Source organism: Schistocerca nitens, chromosome 5, assembly GCF_023898315.1.
Source record: "Schistocerca nitens isolate TAMUIC-IGC-003100 chromosome 5, iqSchNite1.1, whole genome shotgun sequence".
Lineage (NCBI taxonomy): Eukaryota > Metazoa > Arthropoda > Insecta > Orthoptera > Acrididae > Schistocerca > Schistocerca nitens.
In genome coordinates this window covers 106,212,566-106,225,050 of record NC_064618.1, presented here as the reverse complement: position 1 = coordinate 106,225,050, position 12,485 = coordinate 106,212,566, and the positions used below count along the sequence as shown (strand labels likewise).

At 39.8% G+C, this 12,485-nt stretch overlaps 1 protein-coding gene across 1 annotated transcript in view; it reads right to left on the bottom strand.

Annotated features, from left to right (window-relative positions):
• The window catches only part of LOC126259596 (RNA-binding protein Raly-like), a 418,128-nt gene that overhangs the window by 308,699 nt on the left and 96,944 nt on the right, over positions 1–12,485 (bottom strand). The window contains exon 2 of the mRNA XM_049956505.1: positions 11,249–11,414. Coding sequence (XP_049812462.1) covers positions 11,249–11,414 — 166 coding nt within the window. The remainder of the gene's footprint in view (positions 1–11,248; positions 11,415–12,485) is intronic.

Here is a 12,485-nt window from a genome sequence, read left to right as displayed (position 1 = left end):
TTGTCTTCTGAAACGCAGATGCCGTCGAAGATCGGCATATGCCCGACGCTAGCAAGAAGATAACATAAAAAAGTTACAATTTATTTAAGCTTCTGCCACAGTATATACATTAATATGACATTTCCGTAACTACTGCTGTTGATTGTAGACATGCAACTTTCTGCACTGCATGATGATCTTCATTTTTATGTTAAGAATCAATTCTGAAAAAGAACCAAAGACAATGTAATACTAGACAGCTGCAGTACAGAAAGAATACCTCTCTAAAGGCAAATAACAAAGAAAAGAACGGAAGTAGTAATGAACCCGACGGATCAAAAGTGTTTACCGGATACAGTCGAACCCGAACCATTGCCAGTCTCGCAGAATCCTCTTATCGACTGAGTTATGCAGGCAAGACCCTAGCTCCGCCTTCGCCGTTGCAATTCTAGGAAGTGCAGGGAAGCTAAGACTAAATGGCTACATGAAACATGTGAATAAATCGAAAAAGAAATGACTGTCGGAAGGACTGACTCAGCATAAACGGAAGTCAAAAAACTTTCGGTGGAGTTAAAATCAAGGGTGGTAACATTAGGAGTGCAACGGGAATTCCACTGTTAAATACAGAGGAGAGAGCGGATGGGTGAAAAAACGAGTACGTTGAAGGCCTCTATGAGGGGGAACATTTGTCCGATGTGATAGCAGAAGAAACAGGAGTCGATTTGAAGAGATGGGGGATGCAGTACTATAATCAGAATTCAAGAGAGCATTGGAGGACTTAATTTCAAATAAGGTGGAAGGGATAGATAAAATTCCATCATTATTTCTAAAATCATTGGGAGAAGTAGCAACAAAACGTCTATTCACGTTGGTGCGTAGAATGTATGAGTCTGGCGACATACCGTCTGACTTTCGGAAAAATGTCATCCAGACAATTCCGATAACTGCAAGAGCTGACAATCATCGCACAATCCGCTTAACAGGTCATGCATCCAAGTTGCTTACAAGAATACTATACAGAAGACTGGAAAAGAAAATTAAGGATATGTTGGTTGACGATCAGTTTAGCTTCAGGAAAGCTGAAAACACCAGAGAGGCAATTCTCACGTTGCAGTTCATAATGGAAGCAAGGGTAAAGATAAATCAAGACACGTTCATGGAATTTGTCGACTTGAAAAACCGTTCGATAGTGTAAAATGGTGCAAGATGTTCGAAATGCTGAGGAAAACGGGCGACCAAGAACGAAGTTACTCGAATTAAAAAGGATGAAAGATAGGAATGTCTTCTGTCGCCCCTACTGTTCAGTCTACACATCGAAGATACAACGATGGAATAAACGAAAGGTTCAGCAGTGGAATTAAAATTCAAGGTGAAAGGATATTATCAATGATACGGTTCGCTGATGGCATTCCTATCCTCAGTGAAAGTGATGAAGAATTACATGATCTGCTGAATGGAATGAACAGTCTAATGAGTACAGAATAGGAGCTGAGAGCAAATCAAAGAAAGACGAAAGTAATGAGAACTATCAGAAATGAGAACAGCGAGAAACGTAACATCAGGATTCATGGATGGAGTTAAGGAAGGCAGCAAAATGACCAATGACGGACGAAGCGAGGAGGACATAAAACGCAGACTAGCACTACCAAAAAGAGCATTTCTAGCCAAGGGAAATCTACTAGTATCAAACACAGGCCTTAATTTAAGGAAGCAATTTCCGAAAATATACATTTGGAGAACAGCAGTGTATGGTCTAAGTTCTTTACAATCTGAAGATAACTATATAAGCACTAAAACCTGTAATCAGGTTTCTAACTAATAAATCTTATATTAAATCAGTAAAATATAATGCGAAAAAGTATCCCAAATATAAACACACAAGATGTAAATTGGAAATATTCCAGTCTATGACAAGTCCCAAAGTAAAAAATAGAATCCTTTCTTAAGATTAAATGAGGTACGTTTAAAATAAAATGTGCTGTTTTGATTTTATATGGTACAAGCTAATTAGTATAATTAGCTAACCGTCGAATATATCACATTCAAGATAAACGTTACTGATTTCATCATGTCAGGCAAACTAAGGCTGCACGATTTTTTTAAAAAAATGAATGTTCGTCTGGTTATATATTTGTAATTTATTACATATTTCGAGTCAAAAATTTCTCTGCGATGTACAAGGAGCTGTTAAAGCGATGCAACTGTAATCTACATTTCAACAAACTATAACTGACTATCAGACATTTTATTCCCACGAGACATTACGATTACCAAAGAGTGCCGACATCACGTTCACCAGAAAAGAACGAATATTTTACTTGGGAATATCACTACTATACAACGTACAAGTGTTGTGTTCTCTTGAACGACAAATACTCTGAGCATTATTGGGCAGTTATTAACTTGTCGGTGCCTAGCATACCCCATCTGAACTAACTGACTGAAATGGGCCTCACCAGAGATAGGTAAAAGCTTCCCCGACCGCCAATTGTTGCCCCCCAACTTGTAACGTTTACCCTCCTACTTAATCATGGCCTTTCTAGCTCAGTGGTGAAGTAAATGAATCAGGGGCGCCCATACGATAGTTTCCAGGGTAAGGAAAGGGAAGCTACAGCAGAATTTGGAGTATTTTTTAATATTTTGGAAGGCGATCGGAGACTCTAAGTATACGCGGAAACTTCCAGTTCCGATCCTGTTGAAAACCTCCGTAATACCGACTTTTAAATCATTTTCTTGAAAGAAAAACACCTGACTACAATATATTTTTCCTTTCTCTGAGAGCTAGTGGGGTGTTCTCCCATGCACTCCGGGTATGGGGGAACTGAATGAAGTTTGTTGTTGTGGTCATCAGTCCTGAAACTGGTTTGACACAGCTCTCCATGCTACTCTATCCTGTGCAAGCTTCTTCATCTCCCAGTACCTACTGCAACCTACATCCTTCTGAATCTGCTTAGTGTATTGATCTCTTGGTCTCCCTCTGCGATTTTTACCCTCCACGCTGCCCTCCAATACTAAATTGGTGATCCCTCGATGTCTCAGAACATGTCCTACCAACCGATCGCTTCTTCTAGTCACGTTGTGCCACAAGCTCCTCTTCTCCCCAATTCTATTCAATACCTCCTCATTAGTTATGTGATCTACGCATCTAATCTTCAGCATTCTTCTGTAGCACCACATTTCGAATGCTTCTATTCGCTTCTTGTCTAAACTATTTATCGTCCACGTTTCACTTCCATACATGGCTACACTCCATACAAATACTTGCAGAAAAGACTTCCTGACATTTAAATCTATACTCCATGTTAACAAATTTTTCTTCTTCCGAAACGCTTTCCTTGCCATTGCCAGTCTATATTTTATATCCTCTCTACTTCGACCATCATCAGTTATTTTGCTCCCCAAATAGCAAAACTCCTTTACTACTTTAAGTGTCTCATTTCCTAATCTAATTCCCTCAGCATTCCCGACTTAATTCGACTACATTCCATTATCCTCGTTTTGCTTTTGTTGATGTTCATCTTATATCCTCCTTTCAAGACACTGTCCATTCTGTTCAACTGCTCTTCCAAGTCCTTTCCTGTCTCTGACAGAATTACAATGTCATCGGCGAACCTCAAATTCTCCATGGATTTTAATACCTACTCCGAATTTTTCTTTTGTTTCCTTTACTGATTGCTCAATATACAGATTGAATAACAATGGGATGAGGCTACAACCCTGTCTCACTCCCATCCCAACCACTGCTTCCCTTTCATGTCCCTCGACTCTTATAACTGCAATCTGGTTTCTGCACAAATTGTAAATAGCCTTTAGCTCCCTGTATTTTACCCCTGCCAACCTTCAGAATTTGAAAGAGAGTATTCCAATCAACATTGTCAAAAACTTTCCCTAAGTCTACAAATGCTAGAAACGTAGGTTTGCCTTTCCTTAATCTTTCTTCTAAGATAAGTCGTAGGGTCAGTATTGCCTCACGTGTTCGAACATTTCTACGGAATCCAAACTGATCTTCCCCGAGGTCGGCTTCTATCAGTTTTTCCAATCGTCTGTAAAGAATTCGCGTTAGTACTTTGCAGCTGTGACTTATTAAACTGATAGTTCGGTAATTTTCACATCTATCAACACCTGCTTTCTTTGGGATTCGAATTATTATATTCTTCCTGAAGTCTGAGGGTATTTCGCCTCTCTCATACATCTTGCTCACCAGATGGAAGAGTTTTGTCATGTCTGGCTCACCTAAGGCTATGAATAGTTCAAATGGGATGTCGTCTTCTCCCGAGAATTTGTTTCGACATAGGTCTTTCAGTACTCTGTCAAATAGTTCTCTCTTCATCTTCATCTACATCCTCTTCCATTTCCATAATATTGTCCTTAAGTATATCGCCCTTTGTATAGACCCTCTATATTCTTCTTCCACCTTTCTGCTTTTCCTTCTTTGTTTAGGACTGGGTTTCCATCAAAGCTCTTGATATTCATGCAAGTGGTTCTTCTTTCTCCAAAGGTCTCTTTAATTTTCCTGTAGGCAGTGTCTATTTTACCCCTAGTGAGATAAGCCTCTACATCCTTACATTTGTCCTCTAGCCATCCCTGCTTAGCCATTTTGCACTTCCTGTCGATCTCATTTCTGAGACGTTTGTATTCCTTTTTGCCTGCTTCATTTACTGCATTTTTATATTTTCAATTAAATTCAATATTTCTTCTGTTACCCAAGGGTTTCTACTAGCCCTCGTCTTTTTACCTATTTGATCCTCTGCTGCCTTCACTATTTCATTCCACGAAGCTACCCATTCTTCTTCTACTGTATTTCTTTCCCCCATTCCCGTCAATTGTTCCCTAATGCTCTCCCTGAAACCCTGTACAACCTCTGGTTCTTTCAGTTTATCCAGGTCCCATCTCCTTAAACTCCCACCTTTTTGTAGTTTCTTCAGTTTTAATCTGTAGTTCATAACCAACAGATTGTGGTCAGAGTCCACACCTGCCCCAGGAAGTATGGCAGCCTATTCTGCAACAATGCGAATCACTTATGCTTGCTTCACTTCACTTCTATATTTACCAAATCGTTGGACATAATTCCTCACACCTTCACAACGTGCAGCTTACATTTCTTTCCATGCTTGACAGGTGGAATAAGTTGTCTTGAGATAGTCTGTCCGATTTTATAACTGGGTGCATCCCCTGAATGACTTGTATTCCGCTATGGGAGTTCGCGTTGCCGTTTTTCTCAACCTATGTTTGGATTAATGCCACTTTTCATTTCTTCTGGGGTCTTCCCTAAGAGTTCATCATAAATTAAGTTTATTGTATGATTTTTTGTTGATATCACTTTAATAGCTGAGTCGTTATCGAATATTCCCCACAAGATTTTCTATTTCATCATCATCTCCTATTTGACTGCCTTGAATCTCTGAGAATTCTAGCTTAAAATTTTGTTGTGGAAATCTAGAAGCTAATGGAAGTAATAAGCACATGTGTCACACTTCTCTGTAATGTTTAAGCTAATTATAGGTTTTTCTGCTACGAAGATAATGCGTAGTGTTTGATAGCTACTGTGTTGTTAAATATTATAACCATCACTTTTGAATCTAAAACCATACAAAATATGTTTTTCTTGTGGACTTCCGTAGTCCTATTAAAATTGGCACACAAGTAGTACATTGTTTGAAAATTAAATTCCAATAACTAGGGGTGCTCAAAATCTGCCCTAACTGCCATTCGTAATTAACATAACGTAAAACATAAATGCTACATTTAACTGCCGTCAGAACTGTTGTATATGAGCTTTTCGCACGTACACAGGAGATGCATACCACTTGATGTCGCTACCAGCTTTTCTTTCCGCAAGCAGGCAATTTTGTTATTTTCATTCTTAATAGTACATCTGCGAAAACGAAGCTGCGAACAGAAAGTCGATCGAAAATAACACCGACATTGTGACTTTGTTTCTAAAGCCAATCAGAAAGCTTAAGTTTTATGAATGTCATTTTGTGTGAATCGATGACAGTATTACCAACGATAAACGAGCAAAATATTTTGTATTTTTTTAAATTGAATGACTTATTTACGCGTAGTAAAGAAAAACGGAAAAAGTAGCTAGTAAGACTGAATTGATCAAAAATCGTGTGTAAGATCCACAGAAAATCTCTCTGCTAACCATGAATCTTAGTTGCATAATCCAAATAAGGGTAATCTCGAAAAAAGAAATGTGCGTTAAAATAAGAGTGGCATCCGGGCAGAAAAGACCAGTGCGTACTGTGCATTGTCTATGGAAAGCCGGACCAAACGCTGCAGGTCAATGCGGTACCTTATTGTAGTCTGCTCGAGGAGTGGCACAATTGTAACGCTGACGTAACTTTTTTTATGCGTCGGACGCTTCTGCTTATTGTGATCAAATCTCATTTCCTTCAAAGTTCTCGAACAGCCCACGAAAATTCCGAACCATTGTCAGCCTGTTTTCTGAATTCACTCTGTTAAAGAAGTAAGGATACCGCTTCTACCAATTTCGATAGATTTTATACTCCGATTAACATTGCTTTCTGATTGACGTTTCAGCGAGTGGAGTAGTAGCGACCACCCGCCACCCAGGCGAAGTCATTTGTCGAGCGTCACGTGCTCGCCATGTTGTCAGTTTGTTACGTCCAGTATGTCTTGCGTAGCGGACTGGCAGCAGGCTGGCAACGCTGCTGCCCGCCACTATCTGTCGGTCACTACGTCATTTTAATCGCCGTATAGGGTGGAAATTTTTCCGTTACAGCAATGGAAAGCAGATAGGTGGAAGGAGTATATACAGGGACTATACAAGGGCGATGTACTTGAGGACAATATATGGAAATGGAAAAGGATGTAGATGAAGATGAAGAGTGAAGAATTTGACAGAGCACTGAAAGACCTAAGTCGAAACAAGTTCCCGGGAGTAGACAATATTCCATTAGAACTAATCATAGCCTTAGGTGAGCCAGACATGACAAAAGTCTTCCATCTGGTGATCAAACTATCAGTTTCATACGTCACGGCCGCAAAATACTAACACGAATTCTTTACAGACGATTGGAAAAAATAGTAGAAGCCGACATCGGGGAAGATCAGTTTTGATTCCGTAGAAGTGTTGGAACACCTGAGGTAATACTGACCCTACGACTCATATTGTTGTTGTTGTGGTCTTCAGTCCTGAGACTGGTTTGATGCAGCTCTCCATGCTACTCTATCCTGTGCAAGCTTCTTCATCTCCCAGTACACACTGCAACCTACATCCTTCTGAATCTGCTTAGTGTATTGATCTCTTGGTCTCCCTCTACGATTTTTACCCTCCACGCTGCCCTCCAATGCTAAATTTGTGATCCCTTGATGCCTCAAAACATGTCCTACTAACCGATCCCTTCTTCTAGTCAAGTTGTGCCACAAACTTCTCTTCTCCCCAATCCTATTCAATACCTCCTCATTAGTTACGTGATCTACCCACCTTATCTTCAGCATTCTTCTGTAGCACCACATTTCGAAAGCTTCTATTCTCTTCTTGTCCAAACTGGTTATCGTCCATGTTTCACTTCCATACATGGCTACACTCCATACAAATACTTTCAGAAACGACTTCCTGACACTTAAATCTATACTCGATGTTAACAAATTTCTCTTCTTCAGAAACGATTTCCTTGCCATTGCCAGTCTACATTTTATATCCTCTCTACTTCGACCATCATCAATTATTTTACTCCCTAAATAGCAAAACTCCTTTACTACTTTAAGTGTCTCATTTCCTAATCTAATCCCCTCAGCATCACCCGATTTAATTTGAAAGATGGATTAAGGAAAGGCAAACCTACGTTTCTAGTATCTGTAGACTTAGAGAAAGCTTTTGACAATGTTGTCTGGAATACTCTCTTTCAAATTCTGTAGGTGGCAGGAGTAAAATACAGGGAGCAATGCTATTTGCAATTTGTACAGAAACCAATTGGTGCTTGTAAGAGCCCAGGAGGCAAGAAAGGGAAGCAGTGGTTGAGACAGGGTTATAGCCTACCCCCATGTCATTCAATCTGAATAATGAGGAATCAGTAAAGGAAACAAAAGAAAAATGTGCAGTAGGAGTTAAAATCCATGGAGCAGAAATGAAAACTGTGAGGTCTGCTCATGACATTGTAATTCTGTCAGACAGCAAAGGACCTGGAAGAGCAGTTGAACAGAATGGACAGTGTCTTGAAAGGAGGATGTAAAATGAACATCAACAAAAGCAAAACGAGGATAATGGAATATAGTCGAATTAAATCAGGTGATGCTGGGGGAATCAGATTAGGAAACGAGACACTTAAAGTAGAAGGCTAGTTTTGCTAAATGGGGAGCAAAATAATTGATAATGGTCGAAGTAGACAGGTTATGAAATGTAGACTGGCAATGGCATGGAATGCGTTTCTCAAGAAGATAAAATTGTTAGCATCGAGTATAGATTTAAGCTTCAGGAAGTCTTTTCTGAAAGTAATTGTATGGAGCGTAGCCACGAATAGAAGTGAAATATGGGCGATAAGGAGTATAGAACGGAAGAGAACAGAAGCTTTCGAAATGTGGTGCTACAGAAGAATGCTTAAGGATTAGTTGAAAATAAAAATGGCACTATGGGACTCAACTTCTGAGGTCATTAGTCCCCTAGAACTTAGAACTAGTTAAACCAAACTAACCTAAGGACATCACATACATTCATGCCCGAGGCAGGATTCGAACCTGCGACCGTAGCAGTCGCGCGGTTCCGGACTGAGCGTCTAGAACCGCTAGACCACCGCGGCCGGCTTAGTTGAGTAGATCACATAACTAATGAGGAGGTACTGAATAGAACTGGGGAGAACAGGAGTTTGTAGCACAACCTGACTAAAAGAAGGGATCGGTTAGTAAGACATTCTGAGGCATGAAGGAATCACCAATTTAGTATTGGAGGGAAGCGTGGAGGGTAAAAATCGTAGAGGGAGATCAAGAGATGAATACACTAAACATTCAGAAGGATGTTGGTTGCAGTAGGTACTGGGAGATGAAGAAGCTTGCACAGGATGGAGTAGCATGGAGAGCTGCATCAAACCAGTCTCTGGACTAAAGACCACGGCACAACACAGTACTGGATTTTGCAAAAAACCAAAAGAAAAAATTATCACTGCGGTTTTATAAATCTACTACCGTTACGACATATTAAACAGCAACCACTGACATACTATGAATTTTCATCTTCTCGTTTTAAAAACACGATATAACATGCGTGGTATTCCTGAAAATATAGAGGTATATGGCCGGACGTGTCCTAATTCCGACTCCATTTCGAGGGAAAGTTTCGAGGTTTCTTTAATTGCAGGCGTCGGCGGAGACGAATGCTAACCCTCAGTCTAGTAACGATTAATTTGATAATGTTATCTGTCGCGCTTTAGAATTATCACACGCTGACAACAAGCGGATCAATGTACCGCTTGAATATGCTGCCAGCTATATAACCTGCTATGTCTCATTGAGCATAAATTGTTCGTCTTTGAACTTTTTTTAAAGCTTATAATACGTAGCAACGCAAAATATGCTCTTGTGGGTTAGCACTTTATTTCGTACGACCCCTTCAACTGGATACTCACGGTTCATAAGAAAGAAACGTGTTGTACAGTGCAACACAATTTCAAATTTCTGCAACCACTACATGGAATACATGATGGTCTATTGGAAATCTATTACATGTATAATTTACTAATGAAGAAATAATTGCATAGATGAAATATAAACTGTATTTTTCAACACAGATACAGTAATCTTTCGATTCAGCACATCACTGTGCAAACCAATCAGAGAAGTAACAAAAGGGCGCAGAGACCTGTAACCCAAGTATTTGTCCTGTATATTAGACAGTTTCATGATTAGAAACTACGCAAAAACACGTACTTTATTAATTCTTGATTAACTTCAATTAGCAAATAAAATATTGCACACGGATTTTGAAAAAGTTAACAATCTCTGCAAAACAAAAGAAGACTGAAATTAGATTTTAACATAACAGGACGAACCATTCGATTGTAAGTATGAAGTTGGGCTGTCGTTCATAACCCGTAATGAAAGGAGAATACGTCAACAGACTGGTTCAATGTTTTCGTTACATACAGCTGTATCAATTTAGGACGAGCCATTTTTTTGGAGGTATGAAGTTGCGCTGCTGTTCATAACCCGTAATGAAAGGAGACTACATCAACAGACTAGTTCAATGTTTTCGTTACAAACAGGAAGAGTATCCGTAAAAAATCATCAACGTAACATCGGATCGACTGAACGGATTTTTCATATCACTGCTTGGTTGCTCTGAACTGTCCCCTAAAAGTTGATGTGATTCTTTTAGGCGAGAAAGGTAAGAATGAGTAATAAAGGCATTTTTCTTGTACTGATGCTCATTCCACATGCTGCATGGTTGAGTTGAACTGACACCTAAGTTGATGTGCGTCTTTTCGGGGAGGAAGTTAGATAAGAATGAGTAATAAAGCCATTATTCTGATACTGATGCCTATTCCACAGGCGCGCATCCTTTCCCCTTGGATGCACTTTACATAGCATAAGGTATTTCAAATCCGTCTTTGCAACTACAAAAATGTGTACTTTTTTTCCGTATAAGTTTGATTTCATTTATTGCATCTTCATTCCTGTCTGGTTTCTCACACAACAAGACGTCTAGTCCGCATCCTCATTTGCTACGCATTTTAGCGTTTGGCACTAATGTTAGTGGCTTTGACTTTCTTGATGCAAAACACGATTATATATTGCACCACTATTTTTTATTTATGGTTCTTTGACTAATTGCTAGTACACATTTACACACATTTTAGTAGTTGCAAAGGCGAATTTTACTCGTCTTATGTAATTGTATTACTTAATTGTACCATCGGCGTTTCGTCACTCACGCAGTATATCAGCTGTCTTCCTTCTCTCCAATAGTGGATCAGTATTTCTGCCACATGGTCAACAATATATACGCTTTCGTCAGTCGTATCAACTGCCGTTTTGTTTCCTCCAGCTCAGTTCCTAGCCTTACACTACTAGTTCTTGTTCTCGTAACTAGACTGACCTTTATTAAGTACAGTGTAATTTATTCATTAATCTATTTCTCTCTCTCTCTCTCTCTCTCTCTCTCTCTCTCTCTCTCTCTCTGCCCTTCCAACAGGAGGCCTGAAAACCCTAATCGTATTAGGTAAAATAAAATAATTACACAGCAACAACGCGTACACAAGTATAAAAATGCGACAAGTTTTGCCACTAAAAGAACTTCTTCGCAGCTTACCTGCGATTCTGCCATATCGTTGGAACATTCGTTCAACGTCTGTTTTGGAGCACTGGAAAGTGTTGAGGTTGCCCACAAATACCCGCGAGTTGACAGCTTGCGGGTCTTGCGAATTTGTCTGGTTGCCCACTTTGCTCATCTTCATAGCGAGGTCGGGAAGTACGGCCTGGAACAGGATAAACTGCAATGACATACTTCGAAAAAAGCAGGGAAACTGAGTAAGTCAGTGGCCATGACTATGAAGAAAGAACCATAAGTTGTTACTCCAAAATCGCACGCTCGCAACAGCACCCACACATAAAGGTGGAGAGCGAGGAAGTTACAAAGTGACGCAATCTAATTAACACAATAATAATTAACATTAACTGAATTATCTGTTAGTTGGCGGAAAGTGACAATAAAAAGTACACAGAAAATGCTGAAATAGTCCAAGTTCTAAAGTCGTTCTCAACCCGAAAATAGGTTTAAACACAACAGTATTTCTACTAGACGTGTTTGCGCCTGTGGTGGCGCACCTTTCCTTCGCCTGATCTTTGAATGCTTACGCAGCAGTTAAAGGGAGACGTACGATTTAGAATTGACTCTGAACCACCTTGCAATACGGCCTGAAACAAATAACAAGTGACAGAAAAAAAATGTTACGGCTGACTCATGACTGCCCTCCGAACGTTTGGCTCTGACGTCTGGCAGGTAACCCACTTGGTCACCGAGCCACAGAAACAACTTTAAAAAATGTATAAACAGCTATAAAATTGGATGAATTTCAAAAACTCAAGAGCATGAAAGAGATGCAAAAAATGTATGGGTTTAGGATATTTTTGGGTACCATTAAGCTAAATAGTGGACAGAGAGTGAAACAATGGGTGCACTATCATCCATCACACTTGGTGAATTCATCTACAATATTGCGTTGGAACTTCCGAATGTCTCAACTTTTGTACACTAGTGGGCCACCTCACCGGTGGAGGAATTCTGAAGGGAGGTTACGAAACTGCACTTCGCCTCACTGACACGAAAGAAATAAACGTTAGCCAGTTTGCGAATTCAGAGGTCGCAGAATGTTTTCCTTCACTTCCATCTTTGCTACCAACGACGCATGGCCATGAACCTCGTCAAAGAAGGAATGATGGAAGATTAATGTTTTAGGTCTAATCGTCGACGAGTTTATTTGAGGGCAATAGAAGCTCGGACTTGGATTTTCAAAATTTGAGTGCAGTGTCTTAAATACTGTTACACT